We start from the raw sequence: 26644 nt of genomic DNA on the forward strand, positions 1-26644 counted from the left end.
CAGAAAGAGTTGGTTCGAGAACAAAAGGTTTACACACTGATATTTCTTACACAGCGTACTGGGCCTAAAACTGCCTTCCTGCTGTTTACAGGCTTCACCCATTTGTGGAAGCTACAGGCAGAACCAGAACCAGAACCAGAACCAGCCCATGGCAGACATGCCCCATTGCTTTCTCAACAACTCACCCAGACACACAAATGGACCCATTAACAAAGTAAGACAAGCTGTCCTGTCTGTTATGTATGGAGCCAGAAGAGTCTCAATAAAGATAAATGCACACACTACATTCACATATGCACACACAGGATTCATAGATGCACACACATGATTCATAAATACACACACAAGATGCACAAATGCGCACAAAATTCACAGATGCACACACAAAATTTAAAAAGCACAGAAGATTCACAAATGCATACAAAATTCAGAAATGCACACAAAAATCAGAAATACACACACAATTCAGAAATGCAAACAACATTTACAAATGCACTCAAGATTCACAAATGCACAGAACAAGATTCAGAAATGTATTTCTGATGCACACACACATATATCTTGATTTACAAACTGCTTGCGGTCTGTGAACTTCACTGCATTTGTGTGTGAATTTTGAGACTCCCCTGACTTGGCTCTACACACAAATGCTTTTTTTTAAACAGGGAATGATCTGCAACCAATCAGATATCTCCCTTCTTTTAGCCAATCACAAGAATGCACCCCACCTGAGGGATTGTTTACTTATAAGCCAATCACATGAACGTGTTCACACAGCAATTGTATTAAATCTTATGAAAATACAGATGTTTAGATTACAATTCAGGTTTATTTTTTATTATTTTTTTACAAAATATAAATTTAAAAATGTCTCAATACATATAGCCCAGTGACTGCAGAAAAAAAGTTAACCATGGATTCATAAATTTGCAATAGGCAATTATTTCATTTTATTGAAATATTTTAATGAAAGTAAAAAAAAAAAAAATGTTTAAACCTTTTTGAATATTTAAATATATCTAAATATTCTTTTGGATGCAATATAGAAGTCACTTTAATTATAATATTCAGTCCCTACATGAAGAGAGAGTCAGTGGTCCGCTGCAAGAGGAAAGTGGCTCTCTGGCTGCGAAAAGTGGGTCTCCGGCTGTCGTTCGCTTAGGAAAGTGAGTTGATCGCTGTGTGAGGAAAGTGAATCGTTCGCTCAACTTCGCTGCTTGAGGAAAGTGAATCGTTCGCTGAGGAAAGTGAGTCGCTCGCTGGGTGAGGAAAGTGAGTCGTTCGCTGCGTGACTCGTGAGGAAAGTGAATCGTTCGCTGAGGAAAGTGAGTCGTTCGCTGCGTGACTCGTGAGGAAAGTGAATCGTTCGCTGCGTGACTCGTGAGGAAAGTGAGTCGTTCGCTGCGTGACTCGTGAGGAAAGTGAGTCGTTCGCTGCGCAAAGTGGGTCGCTGGCTGCGCAAAGTGAGTCGCCGGCTGCGTGAGGTAAGTGAGTCGTTCGCTGCGCAAAGTGGGTCGCTGGCTGCGCAAAGTGAGTCGCCGGCTGCGTGAGGTAAGTGAGTCGTTCGCTGATTGGCTTATAAGTAAACAATCCCCCACGTGGGGTGCATTCTTGTGATTGGCTAAAACAAGGGAGATATCTGATTGGTTGCAGATCATTCCCTGTTTAAAAAAAGGCATTTGTGTGTCGGGCCAAGTCAAGGGAGTCTCAAAATTCACACACGAATGCAGTGAAGTTCACAGACCGCAAGCAGTTTGTAAATCAAGATATATGTGTGTGTGCATCAGAAATACATTTCTGAATCTTGTCCTGTGCATTTGTGAATCTTGAGTGCATTTGTAAATGTTGTTTGCATTTCTAAATTGTGTGTGTATTTCTGAATTTTGTGTGCATTTCTGAATTTTGTATGCATTTGTGAATCTTCTGTGCTTTTTAAATTTTGTGTGTGCATTTGTGAATTTTGTGCGCATTTGTGTATCCTGTGTGTGTATTTATGAATCATGTGTGTGCATGTATGAATCCTATGTGTGCATATGTGACTGTAGTGTGTGCATTTATCTTTATTGAGACTCTTCTGGCTCCATAGTTATGTCCTGTAAAATACTCAGTATATGAAAGTACATGAACACAAATTCTCCTAGCTAGCACAAGCTCCTTCTCAAGCTTTAATGTACTCAAAAATGGTTCAGAACTCCTAATGCTAAACAAGCACACATTCCTTACTCAGTTTTGCCACAAGGGCCAGCGATTTCACAGTTTGAAAGTTTATATGTCTTTGCTCTCGCCCTGTCAGCTCAACTATATCTTTCAACCATCGACGTTCCCCAGTAACCATAGCCCAATGAGCAAAGACCCACCCCGTTACGAGGAGGCCGTCAAACAGACCAGAGGTCTACAAGCAACAATGCAGGTAATTTAAAGTAAAGTCCAAAGTATACTTCAGTTTTGACACCTGACCAGATAGCCTTTCGAAGTATGCACTACTTGATAGCACTCGACACATGAGCACTCAAAAGATTCATCTTTATGCAATGTCTGCACCATTTCTCTCCAGAAGTTATGACTAATAAAAATGTAGTTTATACTAGAGTTGCGGGATTTTCTTAACCTGCTCATCAACGCTGGTATCTTTTGTTGCTACCGTCTCTAGTAGTTTGTTGTTGTAGTTCTGTCTTTTCCATTTCTTTTGCAAAAATTAAACAATAGTGGTGCCACCTTGTGGACAGATGAATTAGTGAAAGAATACAGAGTGCTCCGTTGGAGAATATGTTGATGATGAAATGTATGTCATATATACTGTACGCATACACTGATATACGCATAAAAAACGAAGAATGCTCTGGGATTTAGGTTAACAGACATTTAACAGACGTGCTCAGAATTTTATTATTTCCAACTCCAGTTAAATGGACTAATATTAAAAACTTTGTAATCTATTTCAAACACTTTCTGCTCTCTTAATAACTTGTATTCTTCCATAAAGGTTCCCACTGCTACCAGTCAGCACATGGACGATTTGTTTGATGTTTTGATCGAGAGTGGAGGTGAGAAAGGTCAAAACGGGTCTTTGATTTCAGCTGCAATAGATTTGTGTAACTAAACCATTTTCTTTGCTTTTACAGAAATCTCCCCTCTGTCTAGGCAGGATGTCTCTCTGGACAAACTTCTTCCGGTGACAGCAAACATCACCACCCTGCCCATCAACACAGTGCTGTCTCGTCCTCCCCCTCAGATACATGTTGCCTGCACACCCAGCCAAACCCAAGCACCTCCATCCAGCCTGGAGGCTCTGGCCTCTGATAACCAGTTGGAAGCCCTGCTGGAGGGCACTGAGCCACGGACCCTGAGAATGATGGAGGAGCTTAAAAACCAGCTGCTGGAGCGGCCCCACTCCCCAATGGACACTTCGGATCTGACCTTCACTGACACGCTGCCTTCCACCCTTACTCTACAAGATGCAGGCCTCGACAACATGGAATGGCTGGACCTTACGATTCCAGGACGTGCTGGTCTCTGCTCACCGACTGCAGGCTTTTCATCTGATTTCTTGGACTCCACTGATTTACAGTTACACTGGGACTGAGCTCACAAATGGATGGAGATTGGAGACACTCTGAAAAGATCTGCGGTGGCAGACAGGCACTTAAAGAGCTCAGTGTTTCAGACTTCATGGGTTCTGAGGATCTGTGGGAAAACCACTCATTAAATGATGTAGCATCATCTTTTCTCAATTGTGCCTATACATGTAGGTTTATGTGCTGTTACTGTCACCAACACCTCTTTCAAGGCAGAAGAAGAATGTAGAGACACCATTTGTTCATAAAAATCATTGGGGTCCAAACTTTCAAGCTCCAAAAAGGACGTAAAGGCATGATCTAATGATCATCTTCTAAAATATCACTTTCTTTGATGAAAAGATACACATTTTAACTCTTTATTCACTTTCAAACCACACCAAAACATTCAAACAAATTTTAAAAAATGACATTTTTCTTGAAGAACCATAAAGTTGGCATGAAATTAAAACAACATTCATCCAGGTGAGCAAGTAGTTAAAAACATAGAAAGTGACCTGATGAGTGATGTTTTTTCAGCTGAAACCCATACATTTATTCAGTAAACAACATGTTTCACTCAGATGTGCATCACAATACAAACATTTGATCACAACTCTAAATGTCAAAACCTCACTGAATGTCGCACATCACGTGACCAATCATAATAAAGGCTTAAAATCTGTACATCATACAAAATTATTCTTATGGATTCATTATATGCTGCCTCTATATCCGTTCTGAAGCTTGAAAGTTTTGGACCCCAAAAAACAGCTGAAACATTTTTCTGTAGTCTTTTTAACTACAGAGTTTGCAAATGTTAGAAAATTGTGATTTAAACAGTGTGCCATGGTAATACAAATGTGGTGTCATCTGCATTTAAAGGAACCTGTCTAATGGCTTATTTACAGTTACTACCACCCGCCATGTTCAATGAGCTGTTAACCGTTGCGTTAGGATACTTGAAATTGTGGCAGCTAAATAATAGCATTCAATTTCTAAACATTCGAAATCATTCGGTGCATGGACTGGGAAAAGGCCAGAGCGAGTTTGTTTACCAATGCCAGCATGGGGCCAAAGAGAGGGAGGGAGGGAGGGAGGGAGGGGGGCACACAAATGCCTGACCAGGGGCCATTATTATCTCTATCAAAAGAGTAGAGCTAGAGATATTCAAATCTTGCATTCTGAACTGCCATTGTTGCGTGTCTTGACCAGACAAACAACACTAAACAGGACCAGTGAAATTTCCATATTCAGATGAAGCGATCAGAACTACATCAGAGAGCAGCTGTTTGTTTTGGATGTAGTTAAAGCCAGATTCTCGATATTTCACAAAATTTAAGTTTCTTTCTTCGTTACCACTGAAATACAGGTAGTTGGCAGGTAATTTGCCTTTGTTAATGTACCTAAACCTCATTTTCTCATTTATTTGTTATTAATTCTTATTTCTTATAAAATGTGACAATGTAGCGACATCTGCTGGGACAGACAGCTGAATGAATTTCTTCTCACCACTCCCTTCAGATGTTTCACTATGAAATGTTTTCTTTCAGTGTTTGGCAGATTTCATTTTAGACACTTTGTAAAAAAAAATATGCCAAATAGTGCACTTACTTGACCTTGGAGTGAACTCGTTGACAATCAGTTGCTTATCCAAACATGTTGTCAAAAAGAATGTATTTCTATATTTAGAAATGTAATTTCTAAAGGGATACCATCGTTTTGTCTCTATCAGAGACCCAAAGCTTTTACTTTTCTAAACATACCATTTTTCTGCATTTATGCAGTTCTCACATATATTTTTATCACACTTTTTATGTCTCTCTCTATATATTTTTAGTGTGAAAAAAGACCTGCGTTGGAGTAAACTCCTATCGTAAACCTTTAAAGATTATTAGGAGTTCTGTACCTTTATTTTCAACATCAAAGTAATTGAAATCTTACTGACCCTTTGAAGTGTGACATAGATTGTATGCCTCATATTTTGCACAGTGTATATATTTTTACAATATACATTTTACACAAATGTATTTGTGCAACTGTAAATAATGTTTGGAGGTAATCTTTGTACATATCTTTATTGTATATACAGCCTTTTATCATTAAAATGTTCCTGTATTTGAAACCATTAAAAATGTACTTTTATGGCCTTCCAAAGGCCGCACATAACCTTACTTATGATACAAAGAAAGCGAACAACTCAATAAATAGACTTGTCATTTTGACATTTTAGCAAAGACAGCGTTTTCTCAAAGACAACTTTGCAATTTATAACCTACAAAACAAGCTAAAATAATGTAGAATTGTTTTTAATCAGCTGTGAAGAACTCGTACTCTACAACACACTACAAACAGAATCAGACTTATGGTGACAAAATATTACCAGGGTTTCTGCAGATTTTATAGAGGTAAATTTAAGACTTGAAATAAACTAAATAAACTTTTAAGGAATAAATTGAAGGGAACACAATATGTCCATGTTTTCAACATGTAAATGTCTCGCAGTAGCAGAAAATGGCTTGTATTAGCAATACTTCAAAGTTTAAAAATACAGCATCAAACTTTATCACTTACAAAAAATTAAAGAAGAATACAGTAATAGGCAATACTAATCGAAAGCTATTAAAATGGTTTGACATTTCATTATAGGCTACTTTTTGACCATAAGATTGAAATGTTTTGAATACCTTCAGGGCATGGTGATGAAAACACATACAGAGTTGTGTAATGATACGCTAATGCATTCATAAAATATAGCATTTTACATCTAAATAAACATCCCTTAGAGTTCTAAATAAGCATGAGTGCAAATTCAGACAGTGGAAAATATAGTTCTGAGCTGCCATAGACTCGAGCGGAACAAGAAGAATAAAACTAACGGATACAATGTTTACCTACACACCTTCGGTGATTGGACCCCCCCCCCCCCAAATATCAGTCAATAGGCTCAAAAAATCAGCTTGAAAAAACCACATCGTTACAGATATTTATGAAGTATAAACACAACTAAAAGTGTGCAGTTTTTCCAAGACTTCATTTTATATTTGCATATCAAGTAAATGTATCTTGACTTTCTGCTGTTTTCAGGCCTTAAATGGTCAGACGGTTTAATGAAGACCTGCAGAAACCCTGGTTGTGTCTTGATTCCATTTTTTTACATTCCTGTAGAACCTGAAAGTGTTCAGTGCTTTACCGAGTATTCAACCCAAAATTCAAATGTGCCATTGAATGCTCTTAAAATTCCTAGCATAAGACGGATGTCACCCTGAAGATCCAGTTGTCTTACATTTTCCTTTTGGTATTTCTAGTTCTGGAGGTAAGCTTTAAGGCAAACCGAAAAGTTGGCTCAGTCCCCTCAAAGAGAGAACCATGACATATCGCCACCGTATCCTCAAAGAAAGGCACTCCAGGTAATTCCATGGGGACCGTCCCTGTAAAACGTTCAGGATGTCATTGCCAGAAACCATTCCAGCAACCTTTCACATGACGTGGATTCAAAAATTCCAGTCCTCAGAGCTTTTTGCATGTTATTATGTGACTACGACACTTTGGACACTTGTGAACGACGTCTTTGCATCCATCCACGCAGAACGGGATTACACAGCAACCAGCCACACAACTACACAAGAAACAGTCCAGAACACAAATATGTAATGTTTAACCCTTAACGTTAATATAAACTGCTAATCGCAATGGAATAGTGGACATACATTAGACTAAAGCTAATAAAGTAAAATGTCAGAAGACAGAGTTCAACTCACCAAAAAAGAATGGAAATTAAACACACAATATAGGTCGCACTGCCAGCTTTGGTTGTTACGTCTGTGGTTACAAACTGGTGACAGTATGGACACTGCGTCTGAGATGAGTGTCGAGGTAGTTGCTGAACATCCAGAATCACCCGAGGAGCTGAGAGAAACAAACATGAGCCGCTTTCAAGAAGCTCTGGTCCGGTTGGATTTTGTATTTGCGTGGTTGTCTCTCATTTTAAAAAACACCTTACCTCACTTCAATTAAACTACTGTAGAAACTACTAACCTGGATAAGGTGGCGGACTCTCTATAATTATCACATCAGTTGAAACCGTTGTGTCTAAAACAATAAAAACATATGGACATAATGAAAATGCCATATGATCTATTCCTTCAAATACAAAAACAGAGGGCAAATTCCAAATGTGTAAGTGTATTTCCTAAATACTGTTCAACATATCAAACCTCAGAGTGTCATACCTATTAAAGGAGTCCTTCTTAAACTTCCTTGCTTATTCTCCAGTTGAATCTTCTTCTCAGAGAGAATGTTAAGCTGCTCATCAATTTCTTTAAGTTCTTCGGTCTCTCTGGAATACTCTGTTGGTCACAAGATCTAGTGTGAGTTACATCAGTTTATCCCGACCCTTACATACGGAGAAGAAAATCGCTATGTTTGCATATATAACCAAATTCAAGAATAAGCTCTAAATGTCTTTCACTGTTTATTTGGCTTCTGTTATCAAGTCGTTTCAGCTAATGGGACTCACGTTGCTCATTTTGGCCGTTGTTTCGCTTGAACTGGATGAGCATTGCCAGGATGTTGCGTTTGTCCATCAGCTGCTGTCTGCGAAAGGACAGCCGGTTCAGCTCCTCAGAAGTGTTCGTCAGCTGTTCTTCAGGCATGTTGAGGGTTGAGATGACGAGTCACTTAAACCTCCAAAAGCCTCAAACCTTCATACAGCGTCGCCTCTGAAATAGATAAATTAGTTTCACAACAAAACTTGATAGCTCTAGAGCGTCTAGTCAAGAATACAGGAGAATTGTTTAATACAATGGTTTATTCCTGATATGAGAACTCTACTTAACCCAAGTGCAATTACAATGGGAATCGATAATAAATATCTATATATAAAAAAAATAATAATAATAATTACCCATGTGTGCTGCAGCGTCTCTTCAGTTGCTCTTCACTTTGCAGTAATATGGAAATAAGAGCCTGGTTCACTGTACTGCAGTGGAACAGTATGAGGAACCTGTTCATAATATTTAAAGTGTGTGGTTTACCTGTATTTTACTAATAACTCTCAATCGTGACAAGGGTCTTAAACTACATGCATCTATTACGCATCTTAAAAACCAACATTAAAATACACTTTTGAAAACAACTCATTTTCATCATGTTCAGGTTTAATTGTTTTTAATCAATATAAAATAAACATCAAACACAACAATTATGACTTTAAAGCACTTTAGGAGACATGTTCTTCCAGTGAATCAGCTGCTTTGTGGAAGTATAGATGTTAATAACTAGGTGTTGTGCTTGCAAATGTGATGGTTTGGCTTTCTGTCTCAGTAAAAATGACAGCCTTTATAAAGTGTATTCTAAAAATAATTATTAAAGTTACTTGTTACAATAATTGCTTTAACAAGTGTCCACCTTCACAGGATTAGGAAATAAACAAAGTTTTTACAAAAGCGTTTTTACTCGGGGTTCATGGTGACCATAGCTGGAGGTCACTGAAATGTTGCTATTCTATGGGAAATAACAGTTTAAAAGGCTACAAAGAAAAAGAAAAAAATATATAGAGAAAGAGATCTTTTTGTTGTTGTTGTTGTTTCACAGAAAAAAAATCGCAGTAAACAGTGTTTGGAACAGAACATCATGAGGGTTTTTTTTTCTTCATTTTTGTGCAAAGAATTTCTTTAAATATCTATTTACAAATGTGGCCTATTAAAGAAAACTGGGAATAGTCTCCGTTCATTTCATCCTCAGTTTCTTCAAAAACGTCACTTCATCTCTGTTCCTGATCCCGTAGCTGAGGACAGAGGAAACACAATCACATCCAAAACATATCAGAATTCTAAGCACAGCTACTATTGTGTACAAAAATGAATAAAAGTCAACACATTTGAACAAAAGCAACAGGTTTTTTTGAACTCACTCCTTAAGCTTTCTTTTGTCATCTTCTAATTTTTCTGCATTGAAGACCAGATGAAATGTCCTCCACACATATTTCCTTGACAGAGAAAGTAGATTAGGGGTGAAAGAAAAAATCCTATCCTGAATCACATCGCATACTTTTTTAACGTCTCACCAGCTGATGTGTTTGACACCCCCCTCTCGCTGTTGCTTCAGCTCCATATATCTGCGAATGGCTTTCTTCAGATCCAGAACCGTAGCAGACTGCACAACCACAATAGCTGTGAAGAGATTTGCTCCAGTTAGAATCAATACATGTATGACAGTGGGGACTAACAGCCAGAAAACTCACGCATGACTTCTCCATCAGCCTTACAAACACGAACAGTCATGGCTTGACCGTATTCCAGAGCCACCTGAGAGTTCACCTCCTCCAGTGTGACCTGAACATTTCAAAGAGCAGAAAAGATTTAGAATTCTAGGCATTATAGATTAATACATTCAGATATATAGCTTATTGTGATATTATTCTATTAAACCAATTATCTATCTATTATCTGATGGTCGACCTGGATTGGCAGGTCGCACAGTAAAGGGTCCTGCACCATCAGAGCCAGGCCTTCCTCAAAGATGTCAAGGAATTCAGAGTGGGGCAAGTCCTCCTCGTCCTCCTCTTCTTCTTCTTGCTCTTCTTTAATTTCATCGAAAACACTTTTCTCCCCTAACTCGCCCTGGTCGACATTCTTTAGGGATCCTTCCTTTAATTCATCCATTTATAAACTGAAAATAAGCGAAAACTATCCTGAAATACAAGACATTCAAGTGTCAGATTCTATTTTTATGTTTATTAAATTATTTGTTAAACCGAATTAAATTACATAGCCGGTCAATTATTTTGTAAAAAAAATAAAAAAAATAATTACATCTACAGTTCTGATACGTGCCAGCTGTCCTTTTTTAACAAACACGCTATCGGAACATTTTTATGATGCACCAAACTTCAGTTCCGCATACGTTTTTGTATTATGACTTGATATCTCAGATACGTTTCTTTACATTTTAATATTTTTATTTAACATTTATATATTTTCTGACATGTCTAAGTATATATAAGACTATTATATGGCCAATAATTAATGTTTATTCGCGTTAATATTTCGTTTCTTGCCGAGCTCAGAATACTGAGGAACATTCACCCACCGCCATGTGTTTCCTGTAGCGAGAATGTGTGTAAACACCAACTTTGGTTGCATCATAAAATAACAGTATTTAGTATTCAGTATTATATATAACCGCTTGAAAATGCTGCTGTTTTGTCCAACCTGTGGGAATGTGTTAATCGTGGAAGAGGGGCAGAAATGCTTCAGATTCGCGTGTAATACGTGTCCATATGTGCACAACATCACCAGGAAGGTAATGAGTTACTAATAACAGTTATACACTTTTTATTAAAATACGTTTCATTAAAATACGTGAAAACCCGTGCTGTGTTTGTTTTTGAGTGGAACGCATTAAAATACGTTGAAGATGAAATGATAGGACATTATGATGCCAGCATATCTGATGACGTGAACCTTCGATTAAGATAACTGTTACATGGAATAAAATTATTGTTCGATTCCAACACATGTAACGTAAATATGTGGACGTTCGATTCGATTGATTCGAATATTTACGATTCATGTTTATTCACATTATGACGATATAGCACACCACATTAGCATTAAACAATGTACATTTTCCATTCAAATGGAAAAAAAAATTCTTTTTTTTTGTTATTTTATATCATATATGAGTTTATTCGAACGCTGGAGAAATAATGTGATTTTTTTTATTTAGTTGCTGTATCTGAATATACATAACGTTACGTCCCTAATATGTACTAGGCGATATGAAAAAGAGTACAAGATTAAATGACAATCACAACACGATGTAGTATGTCTGGATTACATTCACATGCACTACAAAGCAGTATTTGGAATGATATAGGAGAGAAAGGACTCCTCAATTAGAACATTGACCAAAAATGCTGTCACTAGTTTTTGAGACTCTGTCAACATAAAACACACATATATCTGATCTAACTATTGATTATTTTGGCAGGTGAATAACAGAAAGTACCCCAAGCTGAAGGAGGTTGATGATGTTCTCGGGGGCTCTGCTGCTTGGGAAAATGTGGATTCCACTCCAGGTAAAACAGTGTATCCTAGTGCAATAAAAACACTACTTGTATGCCTAATGAATATTTGACGATACATTCTGGTGGCTTTAAATTAACATTTGTAATCCTTCTAGATTTGTTTTGAGGTGTAACACTTTCTCATTTTTTCTTTAAAGAACCTTGTCCAAAATGTGAGCACCCAAGGGCCTACTTTATGCAGATTCAGACTAGATCTGCCGATGAACCAATGACAACCTTCTACAAGTGCTGCAATATACAATGTGGGCATCGTTGGAGAGATTAAATCAGAGACCTCGGTTTCTGACTTTGAGGCTCAGAATATGTCCTCATAATAGAATATACGGTTTTCATCAGAAGATTTTATATTTATTTCTTGGAGCCAAAACGGTGGCTTTTATTTGGATTAAAAACCAGACACCATTTATGCATCAACTACTTTATTTTCACTATTATGAAATGTGAATGCATCATTATGACAGTAACTACATAATTTACAGCTTGGTTGTTCTGGCATGATGACTGTGTGTGTGTTTGTGCGTGCGTGTGCAAGTAAAAAAACAACTTCTCATATATAACACAGTTTATCTTTTTATTTGTTCAAATAATGAGTCCATACGTTTTGTTTTACATACACATTTAATTAAGACTTGAGTTGAGCATGGCATCTGGTGAAGTGCCATATACTATTCTCAAGGCATCTATCTACAGCTGCATTCATGTAACACAAGCTTGACATCTATTGTCTGCAACAGCATCAAGTCACTTCACAAAGCAAGTAGACCTACGTAGTCAAGAGCATATTAAATTAAAGGGAGCCAGACAGGATTGTGCAAGTAAAATCCCATCATGCATACATATTTACTGGAGATTATAACAGACATGTAGTTTTTGCAGATGATGGAGAGGTATCTTAATTATATTACAAGTCATGGGTGAGGGAATGAAATTATGGCAGATAGGATTAAGTCATTTTTTCAGTCAGAAAATAGTACATTGGGATTTCTGCTGGATATTTTGAAATCAGAACTGAATGTGGCTAAAGTTATTTCTGTAATGACTGCATATGGAATATAGAGCCAATGTCAGTGCTCACTGGACAGATCTGATTAAAAAGATAATATACAATGAGACGCCAGGTTTATATCTATTTACAGACAGATTGCTACATGTTTCTTTTGTGTTAAATAGTACAATGGAAAAGGACGTAAAGTCTGATTGTGAAATAGCTATAATGTTGGCAGATTGTCTAACAGGTAAACAGAATTAACTGAATCTTCTTTTGAAATTACACTATGTAACCTCTTAATAAGAAAGAAATATATATATATAACTAAAGAGTGAGTGCAAACCATGTCGGTTATTTACCCAAAACAACTTGATCACCCTATAATAATCATTTATATTTTAGAGGTGTCGGGACGGATTTTGCGGGAAATTGCATATATCCATATACAGTACAGAAAAATATCTTCGCGATTATGTTGTGAGAGAAGCAAGAAGCTGAAACTTTGTTGTCAAAACGAACAAGAGAAAATGGCCATGGATCATTCAAAACGGTATTCGCTATAGAAAAACCAAAGAAACCCCGCTCACCGATACAGCAGTGCGTCAAACTACATTCATCCACTTTAGAGGAGCAGAGCCGAAGCACAACCATAACAATGTGTTATTCCGCGAGACGCATGCAGGTTTCTTTTTTTTTTTTTAAACCGCTACAGGGCCAAAGCTTACTTAGTGTAGTTTTAAACAAAAGATGAAAAACAGACGTCTCAATATTGAGATATATTGTCTAAGCACTGCTGTTGCTGTAGCCTTCGTACCAATTTCAGCAGTAAATCAAATAAAGGAAAATCTTTGGATAATTCCATTCAAATCACAATCACAATCTGACCAGACACACACACACACACAAAAGGAAGATCAGGACAATCATCCTTTAAATCCTCGTGGCCTGTTGCACACAGTATTAATAAGCGAAGGGTTAATCTGCTTTGAGTTATGAAGCCCAGTTCAGCAACCAGCCCAGCGTGAGGGCACATATGGCCCAATAGAGCACTATGCAAGATTAGAGTGTGGTCATACAGCCACCTTCATCATGCTGGTGAGCTCCAACAGCAAAGCAGAACAGCCTTTACCAAAAAACTATTCCCTTTTTGAAGATGACAACTTCACTACATCAAGTAGAAATAAAAAGAATGTAACATCCACTTCTAAACATACTGTATCACTGTTAAAAAAATACGTTTTTAAAATGCTTATCTGTAATTATAGAGGTTCATATGCCAATCTTAGTATCAGTAAACACGGATCTACCTTATTGATGATTAATAAACGTGACCTGAATAAAAGATGATAGTTTACAGAAGTCTCAAACAGCTAACTTTAAGACAGAACAGCTTGTATAGTTGTTTGAAAAGCACCTTAGCTATAATTTTGATTCAAAGTTCAAAAATAAAATGTATATTGGTTGAATTCCACAAATATGTCCCTAGCATCACTGCATCCCATATTAAAGGAACAGTTGGGGAAAGCAATATGGATTATGGATTCTAATTTATTTCTGGAAGCAATGGTTTGAAGTTAAAAATGTCTTGATTTTTTTTTTTTACAAACACAGTTTGTAGATTACTCACATTACTTGTGGATTATTATGATGTTTGTATCATCTGTTTGGACTCTCGTTCAGACGGCACCCATTCACTGCTAAATTTCTCTAAATCAGTTGAATCCAATGAAGAAACAAACCCATCTACATCTTGGATGGCCTGAGAGTGAGTATATTGTCACCAAATTTTCATTTCTGGGTGAACTATTCCTTTAAAACACCATGAGCTTTAATGAAAGCTATTTAGCATCTCTAAATTATCAAATGTTATTTACATGGACATACAGATCCCTTTATCAACAGAAATCCTTCATCTAAAATGACATCTATACAACAATGCATGTTACACTGATAAGCATATCTCAAATCAACAGGAATTGAATCTTATCAACAAATCTAAGAAATTGAAAACAAAAGAGAAAGAAAACAATTTCCATAACATTTGCATATCATGCCAACCATAGAGACATTTTCACATGTAAAAGCAATCACGTTACCCCAGAACTTCAAAAGTCTCAGACCCAGCCATCTAAGACTTTAAACAATAATGCATAAAATAATAATCCTACAATCCAACAATACTGACCCTGCAGTGAACTTCATGTAGTTTCGCTACACACTAATATTCACAGATGAGCTTTTCAAGGTTAATGTTTTCACATATTCTCTAAATGTACACACTTAGCACTACTAAAAAAAAACAGTGCTTGGATGACACAATGTAAATGTCAATCATGCATCATATAAAACGTACCCATCCTTCAATGATTGCTAATAACCTCTGCTTAATTTTAGAGACATCAGTAACTATGTCAAGTGCCTGTACAAAATGATATATATGTTGGCAAAATGACCACAGAGAACAGAGGGAAATGAAAACGGGTCATCTACACCCACCAGAACGAGGACACAGCATGATTGCTGATGGGATAAACTGTTAGCATATGCGCTTATATGTGTAAATATAGCCCTTGCAGTTCGGGCAAGTGTGTGTCACATCCTTGAGGTCATCCATGAAACAGGGGATCAAGCAGCAACCTAGATCACAACTGCAAAACAAAGACAAGAGTCAGAAAGAATCTCTAAGAGGTATCGCACGGCTCACTATGAATTAATTTATTCAAAACTAAATTAAAAATGCAATTCATGCACGCAATGACCTGAATACACCTCTTTTATTTTGAAAACTTAAATATTTCTGTGCCAAACTTCATTTACATCACTATTGACAGGTTTGGAGTCAGTTTGATTTTTAAAAAGAAATTAACACTTTTTATCCAGCAAGGATGGATTAAATTGATCAAAGGTGAAAGTAAAGACTTTTACAATGTTACAAAAGATTTCTAATTCAAATAACTTCTGTTCTTTTGAACTTCACTTATCACGGTTAACACAAAAAAAAATATGAATGGTTTCTAACATTGATAATCATGAAAAAAATTCAGCTTAGCATCACAGAAACAAACTACATTTTAAGATATATTCAAACGGAAAACAGACATTTTAAATTGCAATATTGCAATACTTTACTTTGATCAAATAAATGCAGACATGGTGAACATAAAAGCCTTCTTTCAAAAACTTGTTTAAAATAAATCCCCAAACTTTTAAATGGTAAAACAAATTACAAATGCCAGGGTGATGCAACTGTCCTGAAATAATAATGAAAAAAAAAAGCTTCATTGTAACCTTTTATTATTATTTCTTAGGAAAATGTATGTCTGCTAAATTCAACAAAATCCAAGATAAAGAAAAAAACATAACAACAAGATGATATATATATATATACATATACATATATATATATATATATATATATATATATATATATATATATATATATATATATGTATATATGTATATATATATGTATGCATATATGTATGCATATATATATATGTATATATATGTATATATATGTATGTATATATATGTATGTATATATATATATATATATATATGTATATATATGTGTGTGTATATATATATATGTATATATGTATGCATATATATATATATATATATGTATGTATATATATGTATGTATATATATATATATATATATATATATATATATGTATATATATGTGTGTGTATATATATATATATATATATATATATATATATATATATATATATATATATATATATATATATATATATATATATATATATATATGTATATATAATGTATATATATAGTAATTTTATTTTGCTTTTGTCAGTTTTTTTAATATAGCTATCTTTTTTTTTTTCATTTCGGTTTTAGTTACGGTTTTAGAAATGCTAAGTCAATGCAAAAATTAAGTACATATATTTCTTATGGTTGTGATTTGGTTTTCAAATATATCTATAATAACCCTGCAGAGGTCATATCAGATCACATTGTGCTGCTGAGTTCCACGGCTCACTTACCCCACAAAGAAGCAGAACATACAGATAAGAGTATTTGTGAAGCCGATGTCGTGCCTGATGCGGGTGACGATGGGTTGCTGGCAGTGTGGACAAACCGTCTGCACTGGAGCCGCTTGGAACATCTCCCCCTGTAGAACAGTCACGGTGGTGGTAGTGGCACCAGGAGGAGCGAGAACTGTGGCTGTGTGACCTGGAGCAAAGTGACTGGGCCCCGGGCCATAGTGCTCGGCTATCGGATGAGGAAAGTGTCCAGGTGGAGCATAGTAAACACCTGCAGCACATGAATGAATCTTAAAGATCCCTGCACACAATAGATCTTGTGGACAATGTAGCTTGTATCCATCTTCCATGTAACACACAAAAAAAGATATTTTGACGAATGTTCATATGGTCTCAGGCCCCATTGATGTCCATAGTATGGGCAAAAAATACTATGAAAGTCAATGGGAACCAAAACTGTTTGGTTCTTCAAAATATCTTTTTTTGTGTTAGACAGAAGAAAGAAAGTCATACAGGTTTGGAATTACATGTTGGTGAGTAAATTATGCCAGTATATTTATTTATGCCTGAACTATTCCTTTGCAAGAATTCAGTTCGGAGCGAGTTATTAAATATCAATGGAAGATTACAAACACACACAAAAAAATTATACTGATTAATGTTCACCAATCAACCATTTTTTGACCAGAATGTGTATTTTAAAAAGTGAAACAGGTTTTGATTTATTTTGTTAGTTGCTCTTCTTTCTGAAATGCTAATGTTTCCGAATGACTGCTGATGCAATAGTGTGTCAGTTAGGAAGGCACACTCACCGTGAGGATGAGGCATGGGCATTGACATATGCACAGGTTTAGGCATGTGACCTTCTCCTGGGACATGCGGAGGAACAAAGCCAGGCTGAAGTGTGGCTTCATAAGGTGGAGGTCCATATTCTGGAGGCAGTGGATACCCATGTGGAGGTCCTGTCGTTACTGGAGCACTGGCTGCTGAGGAAACACAGCATTATGTTAAATAAAAGAACTGGTGAGATTTGATCTGCTCATAATTAATTTTAAACATGCAGTGGTGTCCAAACATCTTTGACCACTAGTGAAATGACTGTATTAATTATTTTGCATTGTTTTTTTAAAATAAAGTTTTCCTTAGAAATGACTATATCAGCATAACAATTTAAGTGAAAGATTGTATGTGACAAACGTCATGGGTTTAAAGTATAAATTAGTTTAAATGTCACTAAAAAGATTGGTTAAAATATAGCCGAATCGTTTATATAACATGTATTTGTATTATTCAAAAATTGTGTAGTTTTTTTTATAAAATTTCTGTGTATGCTATTTATTTTATATTAGGTCTATAGCATGGTGTATTTTTATTTGTTTTTTTTTTAAGTGAGTTGATAAAGTGAGTAACTTTTTTAAGTGAGTTTGTTGTTTGTACTTTTTTGTTGATTTCCATCCAAGCAGCTGACCCTATTTTTTAGCTAGTGAAAGTAAAATGCGCACAAGCATTTATAAGCTATTTAAAAGTGAAGGAAAGCGAGGAGAAGAGGGAAAACCCCAACGAACGCCCTATATATATATATATATATATATATATATATATATATATATATATAGGCTGTGGAGGGTCAGAAAGCTCTCGGATTTCATCAAAAATATCTTAATTTGTGTTCTGAAGATGAACAAAGGTCTTATGGGTTTAAAACCACAAGTAATTAATGACTTTTATTAATGAATTAATGATTTTAATTTGTGGGTAAATTATCCCTTTAAGGGAAACATAACACTGTATTTACATACTGTGAGACTGTCTTCAAAGTAGGTTTAAAAACTATTTATTTTATGTTAATAGAGATCACAAAAATATCAAGGAATTTACCAGGAACTGAAGGTTGTCCGTTTTTCTCCCCAAGAAATGGGGCACTGGGGCCCCCGGGGTATGGAGGAGGGGGGTCACTGGACATGTTGGTTCCCTGGAAGGAGGCCAGAGATGGGAGCTCTCCTCACACTGTGCTGATGTTCAAGCAGTGTTTCTGAGGGGAACACAAACAGGCCACACGCATGGTTCAGTACCCAAACACTGTAATGTGATAGTGCTATCGCTGACTACTGTTGCCGAGGCATTTGAAGCACATCCACATATTTACAGAGACTCACTGCCTACATTCCCCTGAGACCACAAATAAAAACAGCATGTCCATAATCATGAATGATCTGCCCTTATGAACACAGATTTTCTCCGCCCTTTAGACTAATAAGGGTCAGTTGGTCAAGCCATGTGCCTCATCGATACAGATCTGTATCCTAAATAAATAATAAATCAGGTTATGAAATAAAAAACTGTTCTGCAAGACTGTCTATGATCATCTTTGAGTCAGATGTACAAGCTACATCAATATACTATATGATAAACCATTCAAAATATAATTATAAAAGGTTTGGGGGTCAGTAGTTTTTTTTTTTTTTTTAAAGTAATTAAACCTTTTATTCAGCAAGGACAAATTATATTGACCAAAAGTGACAGTAAAGACATGTATGATGTTACAAGACATTACAGTACCCTGGAAACAAATCAACCGAAAAATTGAGCAGAACAAACATTTTTAACAGTGAAAATAATAATAATAAAATGTTTCTGTATTTACATTCATTTACACTGTGTATATATATATATGTGTGTTTGTGTGTGTGTGTGTGTGTGTGTGTGTGTGTGAATTATATCTATTTCAAATATATGCTGTTCTTTTAAACTTTCTATGAGTGAAGGAATCCTGCAAAAAAAAAGTCTCACAGTTTCTGCAAACATATTAAGCAGCAAAAGTGTTTTTAGCATTGATAATAATAATAAGAACTGTTAATTGATCAGCAAATCGCCATATTAGAATGATTTCTGAAGGATCATGTGACACTGAGGACTAGATTAATGACTGCTAAAAATCAGCTTTGACATCACAGGTATAAATAAGAATTAAATAAAAATATTTCAAAATGGAAAATAATAATATTCACAATATTTTGATAAAATAAAAGCAGCCTTGGTGAAGAAAAAAAAAGGACACATATGAATTATTTCTTTCATAACTATTTTTTTAAATCTTACCAACCTCAAACTTTTGAACGGTAGTATATAATGCATAACCCTCATAATAACATGTGCCTGAGTGGTGAGGTGCATCGTTCTCTCTGTCGGTTAAAAATTACCTAGTTAGTTCAACGTATCAAGATTCTTGTACCAGACAGCTATGAAAGCTAGAGATATAAAACAAAAGCAGACAAATAAAATAAGTAACTTGGATACAAAGCAATGTTACAAAATAAGATGCGATCTTCAGCATCTTGGGTGTAAGTATGGTTTGGGCCTTTGAGAATTCAAAGTAATAACATTTATAGTAGGAAAAACAATGGCACAGTATTCTTGGAAACTCTGATATGTAGGTCAAGACTAACTAGATGTCACACGATGACTGCTTTATGTGGAATATGTGTCATTTAGTTTCATTTTAGGAAAAATAAATGCAAATGAGAAACAAGATCATGGTGGTGAAAACAGCATCTCATTTGAAACCCAAATCGAAGTATAGACACTATGTTAATACTGTAGGTGTGTCCCCTTTCGTGACTCAGCAGGTGATATAACAGAAATGATCAAATTTGCATTTTCTTGGAATGATTGCCACCAGCCAATGGGGATGAAGCAGGAAATGCAAAAACAAAGGCATACTTTATGTGGAGCATATAAATGTTGTGTGAACCTAACGCCTGTTGGTTTATGAGAGTGATTTGCTGCTCAGTTCACATCCCATACTTGAGACACTGGAAATGGATTACACAGAATGTGCTCTCAATAAACACAAATTATGTTAACATAACTGATGCATTTCTCACATGTGATTAGGGTATTTCAACTTCAATTAAAAAAAAAACAGATCTGATACAAACCAGTTGATGGCCTTCCTATTGATTACAAACATTAACACCGCATACACTAAAAAAAGCCTGTTGGGTCATTTTATTGTGTTATTTTTAGGTGCTGGGTCATATTTACTCTGAATACAAATGAAGAAACCCTCTCACACACCTACCCAGTGCTGGGTCAGTGTAACCCAATGTTGGGTAAACTTTGCCAAACTAGTTTCAAATGGATAGATTTATCAGCAGTCATTCTGTGTTCTGTCCTGAAGGAAAACATCCTGAGGGGAAACCTCCTGAATGAATGAAATTAAAATTTGTATTACATTGCATTCCTATCAAATTATTATTCTACAAATAGGAAAACATCTGTAGTTCCACATATTTTACTTTTTTATGTAAGTTAATTAAGTTCTTTTAAGACCAAGAAAATTGCAATCTAATGTAAATGTCTTGTATTAGCAACGCTTCAAAGTTTTTTTTTTTTCTGGTTTTAAGCACAAACTCACTTCATTTTTTTTTTTCAGTTTGCATCTCATGTGAATGTATCTTGATTTAAGGATGTTTAAATATTTGCAATATAAAACAAATCAAACTACTGTGGAAGATTTTTTTTTTTATGCATGCATGCATTATTTAATGGCTTGAATTTAAGACTTCTGCTCACATATAAGACTCACTTTTTTGCCTTAGCATATTTAGTGGAAGGGAAATATAAAACTTTTTAAAGTCCCACAGAAGCCCTGGGTTATTCTGGTGCTTTCTGGAGTAGATGATGCGCTCAAACAGAGATCAGTGATTATCCAACCTGCTTCATCTCGAGAGCACTGATTGCATAAGAGCACCCTAACCTTCAATGTTACTCAACTTTTACTGTGATTTACCATCACAAAGAACCAGCAAGCAAATTGCTATTTGTGTCAATAGTTACTGGCCTCATCATCAATGGAAGGAAAATCCAGTTACGGTTACTCTGGCTAAAATAAGCCCCGGTCTCTACACTAACCCCAAAAATAGCACACAAGTGTAGAATGACCATGTCCAGCTCTATTGCATACATGCAATCTTCATTCATCGCAGTAAGCAACAACAAGCCTGGCTAGCTAAGATGTCTCACTGTCCTTTATTCATATTAACATGGTAGCGAAGGATATCTGTAAAAAGCCACGAACAAATTTACAAACGAAAACCGTCTCACAGACGATAAACGATAGTAATTAAATTCCCTCGGTCATACTTGTAAATAACGCGCGAGCAGAGGCCTGACGGCTGCAGCTACGCTACCGGCGCACAGAACCACAGAGCCGGTTATATTCTGGCAACGAGCCGTTACCTTCTGTATCCTCGTGATGATGGAAATATCAGCTCTGTGAACTTTTCGATGGTTTTCTAACTCATAGCGTTGACGTTTGTAGCACCCCTTTTCCAACAACATCCGCTGCTGGGAAGGATTTGACGTAAACATGGGAGATGGGAGGAGTATGTGAATCCCACTGGTGAGTTGCATCTTCCTACTATGACGAAGGCTTGGATAATGAATATTAATGAGGTTGCCTGAGAGGACGCTTTTTCACGGTTACCACGCAACGTCAGCATTACCTATTTAATATTCACATATATTAAGCCTTCGTCGTAGTTAGAGGTAAGTTACGGCTTTTTAGTCGATGATAAAGAAAATCCATAAAGAATATTTCCTAATAATTATTTTCAGGGTTTATGTATATAACCAAACACTAACCTTCAAAGAACATTGCATTTAGAACATTTCTTAATTTATTTATTAGTTAGTTATTTTAGGTTTTATTTATTTAGTATTTAATATTTATTATTATTTATTTTAGTTAGTTATTTTAGTTATTTTAGCCGAAAATTTATTTTTCATATATCAAATATATTATATATTATATTATATTATATTATATATTTTTTTAAACATATATATTTTTTAATGCCAAAAATACATTACTGTCCTGATTACAGTGTATGGCTGTACGTGTGCATTTGTGGCTGCCTGCTCACAAAACTTACACACATGTACAGTTAAAACAAATATTATTGAAACTGCAATTTGGACCTTCAACCCAATGGTTCCGATATTGCAGGTATTTCATGAATTGTTATGATCAAACACTTTCACTGTATAAATAAAAATCTGATCAAGTATTGCTGGTCATTAAGAATAACTTACTAAGAGACTAGCCTTGGTGTGATTGTTTATATACATAATTTTGTTTGTGACATTATAGCATATTGTTTTTGTATTGATGTTCAGCTTTAAGTTAATATGAAGAAATGCTGTGAGCTATGTATGTAGATGCACAGAAACATCAAGAATCACTGCATGAATCTCAACATGAAATAAACAAAATACAAACAAATACATTTTTGGGCAATTTTGTATATTATATATACAAGTTTCAGTTTAGTTTGCACCAATCCTGGGTTTTAGGTACCATGAAAGTGGCTTGGCTTTTACCTGCTCCAAGGCAGGTTAGGTTTTGGGTAAGAGATCTTAAACTGAAATTGGACCAATCAGATGTAAGCAAAGTGTGTTCCACAAACTCAGGATCAAAGCCTGAGCTGACACAGAAAGCTGATGATCCGCATCATCAAAGCCAGATTGGAGTGGTTTGGTTTTGTCAACTCAAACTAATCCTGTAACTCTGAATTTGTACAACTACAAACCTTTGATGGAGTGGATGAACACTTACCACTGAAGAGATTGAGATGTTTCTGGTTTTGTTCTGTTGTATCCTGGAATTACCATAAGAGGGCACTGCATGCAATAAAAATTACTACTTTTTCGGCCATGAATCCCTTGAAAATGTTTTACAGTAATTTCAGTTTTGATATTGTTGTTTTGCATGTTAAATTTCTGTGAAAGCATAAATTATTGTTGATTGCCAATCAGCCTCAAGTCTCATCTACAGAGGTTATCTGGTTAGAGTAAAAACAACTAAACTTATCACAAGAATTCAGGTTGTTACTAGAGTTAATTTAGTTTCATTTCTGCTTCTGTTTTTTGACCACCCATTAGCGGGAACAGTTCTTGGAGTCAGTCCACTGAAATGACTTCTAAAAAAATCTTTTATGGGTGGGGTTTGTTCTTTTTCTTTGTTTCATTATTGAAATACAACTATTCAGGCACAGACTGTACAGTCGGAGTTACTGTCATAAAGCTGGGTCTTTGTATTATTTTCTGTTCATTTGCTTTTCCCTGAGCACATTGAATATGTTTCAGCGTTTCTTGGGATTTGTTTATCTCTCTGCAGTTTCACAGCTTGCGAGTCTCACAGGTTTGTATACTGAAGCTCAAATGTTATTTATATGGATTGAACCTAGATATGTTTTTAGCTTTTATGTTCTTTGAGATTAAATGATTATAACTTTTTTCTTAGGAGCAGTGTTTGGAGTTTTAAATTCATTTCTATTCAGTTTACATGTTTGAGCTTGAACAAACTCTGCCAAATGTTGTCCTGCTACTGCATTTACCAGTAAAGTTTTTTTGTTGCATGTCATGATTATGTTAATATCAGGCTTCTGCAGAACAAAAATAAAATAACCTAACTCTATAAAAAAACAAAGCTCTAGATGCACGTAGACCCGTGGTCAGTTTGCAAGTCTTGAGGACTCGTTGTAGGTTATTTTATCTGATACTTCCTTGCTGCTATTCTTTGCTGTATCTTGACCTGTTTTAAATCACATCGTTCTCAATGTGTTTAACAGGTGCACAAGCTGAATGTCCTAATCAGCTCAACCCACAGAGAGCTTTTGTGAGATACAGAGGTTCTGTAGCAGTTAACTGTAGCACTTCAGTCTCACATAAAGGGATTGGATGGGAATCCAGTGAAGGAGCAGTGGTCAAAACCAGAGACAGTCTGATCACATGGAGAGTGTCACACCTGACAGAATGGGACATACGTCCTGTCTGCTACATAAACCGTGAGGGACAGTGTGTAGTAGAGCTCCCAGTCATTATTTACAGTCAGTTTCACTGTTATTGATTTTTTTGTCTTTTCATTCTCATAATAAATGTACATTCATCACTGCAGATTTCAGAGTATGTACAATCTTCCTCCACAGAGACTCCAGACAATGTGTCCATCAGCATTGTGAATCACACAGGACCAATGATAGCGGGACGGCAGTATCAGCTCCAGTGTGATGTTCACGATGTGGCTCCTGTTCAGTATCTCACTGTCAAATGGTATAAAGGACAGACTCTGCTGGATCAAACCACCTTCACTGAGGATAGCAAGACTCCAGTGAATGTAAACCCCTCAGTCCTGATCAGTCCAGACAGAGAGATGATGGAGCTCAATACAAGTGTGAAGCAGAGCTGGATCTGGGAGCAGAAGGACCACAACCTCCTCCAAAAAAACATCAGGACATCTTAATGTTGAGTTGCACTGTAAGTTTACTATTGCTAAGCTAGCCATATAATTCAGCTGATATTTTCTGAATGGCCTTCTAGTGTGTGAAGGATGTGCAACTGTCATATTTCATCATATGCAAAGATCAATAACACTTGCTCATCATGGTGCTGTGAACTGAGAAATGTCTCTCTGTCTTCCTCAGATAAACCAAAACACTCGAAATCAGCAGAGACCATCATTCAAAAGGATGTGGTCACGCTAAACTGTATGGTGAAGGCAAACCGGCTCCTGTGTACACATGGCACTCAGATCATCTGAAAGTGGACATAAGCTCCTCAGTGCTCCAGTCCTCCACACTCAGTCCAGGAAACTACATGTGCAACGCCACAAACTATCTGGGAAGTGACACCAAGTGTTCATTATCGAATCTTAGCAAACATGTTTTGATTGAATCAGCCAGCTTTAACCATCAAACCAGCAATTTTAAACATTTACCAGCATTTGCTGTTTTTGTCAACAGGGAAATCAGTCCCTTGTTTTCATCAATGTTAAATTCAATATGTCATCGAACCTGGTGTCTGTAGTCATTAGATGGCTGGAGTATTCTAGGCAGAGACTTGCTGTGTAACAATTTTCAGTTTTATTTTTGCAGTAATGTGTACAGTCATAAAATCATCCACTCATTTTACGCTCTCTGTGTGTAGGTGTTGGTAGATGAGAAACTTTTGCACAGAGTATGTTTTATAATCTCACTTTATTTCTCTGTGTTTTGTTCAGCATAATAGCTGATACATATATTTTATTTTACACATATTTTTAAAAGAAAATGCTTTTATGCCATAATTATAATCTTATCTATGTAAAAAAGTTTCTATTTGATCTGGCCTACAATCTGTGATGTGATTACTGTTTATGTTCTTTTTTTTCATCTGTGACTTTGTGCTTGAATGTATCTGATGATTATATCTGTTATGATTTATTGTAAAGCACAATGGACAATGCCAGTAGTTGTAATTGTGCATTAAAAATTAAGTGAAAATTAATTGAATTAAAAAAAAAAAATAATAATCATAATAAATGCCCTGCTATTTTTGAGTTTTTCCCATTCATTTCCTATGGTTGGCAATTTTGACCACATACAAAGTGGTTTTTACTTAGAGTCATTGAATTAAGTCCATTATTTATTTATTTATTTAAATTTTTATTGCATATCTAAAAAAAGAGAACACTTTGATTCACTCAGATTGAGGAAAATGTTTTAATATACATATAAAAAAAAGACAGAAGAAAGAAACTGGTAAAAAAAATCAAAAAAGAAAGTTTTTTCTCCCTCTCTTACTTTCATCTTCTCTCAAACAGTTTGAATCTATGAATCCATAAAACTCTGTTGACTTGTAGCAGTTCCCCAACTGTGGAAGTGAAGTCAGTGTAAATCAATCATGCATGATCAGAGAACTACTACTACACTTTCACATATATACATTCCTGCCTTTATATGTTTGCATGAAATCTAACAGCTGATAGTCACTATAAACAAACTTTTTTAATGCAAGTTTTCCTTCCAGTCTGTTATGTTAATTGGTGAAGTTCATGGTAATTAAAAAATAAATACAGTTTGCTTGTACAAGGCAAACAACTTCAGTAGAGTTAATGGGTTACCACTTTGCCTCCAGTGTAAAATCTGGGACCTGAAGCAAAACCAGCTGAGAACC

General features: G+C 35.8%; 4 protein-coding genes and 1 pseudogene across 11 annotated transcripts in view; 3 read left to right on the forward strand and 2 right to left on the reverse strand.

Annotated features, from left to right (window-relative positions):
- Positions 1-5147, forward strand: part of LOC113051757 (MKL/myocardin-like protein 2) — a 30397-nt gene extending 25250 nt beyond the window's left edge. For all 5 annotated transcript variants that reach the window (XM_026215828.1, XM_026215818.1, XM_026215810.1 and 2 more), the window contains 4 exons: positions 92-214; positions 2294-2410; positions 2984-3044; positions 3123-5147. In XM_026215828.1, the coding sequence (XP_026071613.1) occupies positions 92-214; positions 2294-2410; positions 2984-3044; positions 3123-3583 (762 nt within the window). In that variant the 3' untranslated portion in view covers positions 3584-5147. The remainder of the gene's footprint in view (positions 1-91; positions 215-2293; positions 2411-2983; positions 3045-3122) is intronic.
- Positions 5148-8693: 3546 nt separating this feature from the next.
- Positions 8694-10432, reverse strand: LOC113051801 (U11/U12 small nuclear ribonucleoprotein 25 kDa protein-like). 2 transcript variants are annotated; one of them, XM_026215908.1, is made up of 6 exons: positions 10370-10432; positions 10016-10248; positions 9799-9889; positions 9622-9727; positions 9469-9543; positions 8694-9342 (listed from the first exon to the last, which is right to left on the reverse strand). In XM_026215908.1, exons 2-6 carry the CDS (start codon positions 10217-10219, stop codon positions 9285-9287), a joined length of 534 nt encoding a protein of 177 aa, XP_026071693.1. In that variant the 5' UTR covers positions 10220-10248; positions 10370-10432; the 3' UTR covers positions 8694-9284. The 2 variants fall into 2 exon arrangements, with proteins under 2 accessions (XP_026071693.1, XP_026071684.1); XM_026215899.1 differs by having other exon boundaries at positions 10016-10418.
- Positions 10433-10616: 184 nt separating this feature from the next.
- On the forward strand, positions 10617-12203 carry LOC113051811 (DNA-directed RNA polymerase III subunit RPC10-like). The gene is made up of 3 exons (XM_026215923.1): positions 10617-10859; positions 11550-11637; positions 11784-12203. The coding sequence occupies exons 1-3, from the start codon at positions 10749-10751 to the stop codon at positions 11909-11911; spliced, it is 327 nt and encodes a 108-aa protein (XP_026071708.1). The 5' UTR covers positions 10617-10748; the 3' UTR covers positions 11912-12203.
- A 988-nt stretch (positions 12204-13191) lies between these two features.
- LOC113051783 (cell death-inducing p53-target protein 1-like) lies at positions 13192-21903 on the reverse strand. 3 transcript variants are annotated; one of them, XM_026215873.1, is made up of 5 exons: positions 21890-21903; positions 18527-18680; positions 17461-17631; positions 16649-16919; positions 13192-15282 (listed from the first exon to the last, which is right to left on the reverse strand). In XM_026215873.1, exons 2-5 carry the CDS (start codon positions 18609-18611, stop codon positions 15171-15173), a joined length of 639 nt encoding a protein of 212 aa, XP_026071658.1. In that variant the 5' UTR covers positions 18612-18680; positions 21890-21903; the 3' UTR covers positions 13192-15170. The 3 variants fall into 3 exon arrangements, with proteins under 3 accessions (XP_026071658.1, XP_026071640.1, XP_026071648.1); XM_026215855.1 differs by having other exon boundaries at positions 17461-17634; XM_026215863.1 differs by lacking the exon at positions 21890-21903 and adding an exon at positions 20730-20752 and having other exon boundaries at positions 17461-17634.
- A 1746-nt stretch (positions 21904-23649) lies between these two features.
- Positions 23650-25650, forward strand: LOC113054476 (intercellular adhesion molecule 1-like; annotated as a pseudogene).
- The last annotated feature ends 994 nt before the right edge of the window (positions 25651-26644 follow it).

This window comes from Carassius auratus, chromosome 3 (genome assembly GCF_003368295.1).
Source record: "Carassius auratus strain Wakin chromosome 3, ASM336829v1, whole genome shotgun sequence".
In the NCBI taxonomy this organism is placed as follows: Eukaryota; Metazoa; Chordata; class Actinopteri; order Cypriniformes; family Cyprinidae; genus Carassius; species Carassius auratus.

Coding starts and splice junctions, on each gene's coding strand:
- LOC113051801 (XM_026215908.1), bottom strand. CDS start 10,219: ATGGATGAATTAAAGGAAGGATCCCTAAAGAATGTCGACCAGGGCGAG. Junction 9,728..9,798: donor GGCTGATGGAGAAGTCATGC/GTGAGTTTTCTG, acceptor ATCTCTTCACAG/CTATTGTGGTTGTGCAGTCT. Junction 9,544..9,621: donor GGTGTCAAACACATCAGCTG/GTGAGACGTTAA, acceptor TTCTCTGTCAAG/GAAATATGTGTGGAGGACAT.
- LOC113051811 (XM_026215923.1), top strand. CDS start 10,749: ATGCTGCTGTTTTGTCCAACCTGTGGGAATGTGTTAATCGTGGAAGAG. Junction 10,860..11,549: donor TGCACAACATCACCAGGAAG/GTAATGAGTTAC, acceptor TTATTTTGGCAG/GTGAATAACAGAAAGTACCC. Junction 11,638..11,783: donor AAATGTGGATTCCACTCCAG/GTAAAACAGTGT, acceptor TTTTCTTTAAAG/AACCTTGTCCAAAATGTGAG.
- LOC113051783 (XM_026215855.1), bottom strand. CDS start 18,611: ATGTCCAGTGACCCCCCTCCTCCATACCCCGGGGGCCCCAGTGCCCCA. Junction 17,635..18,526: donor CGGACAACCTTCAGTTCCTG/GTAAATTCCTTG, acceptor GTGTTTCCTCAG/CAGCCAGTGCTCCAGTAACG. Junction 16,920..17,460: donor GCCCATGCCTCATCCTCACG/GTGAGTGTGCCT, acceptor CATGTGCTGCAG/GTGTTTACTATGCTCCACCT.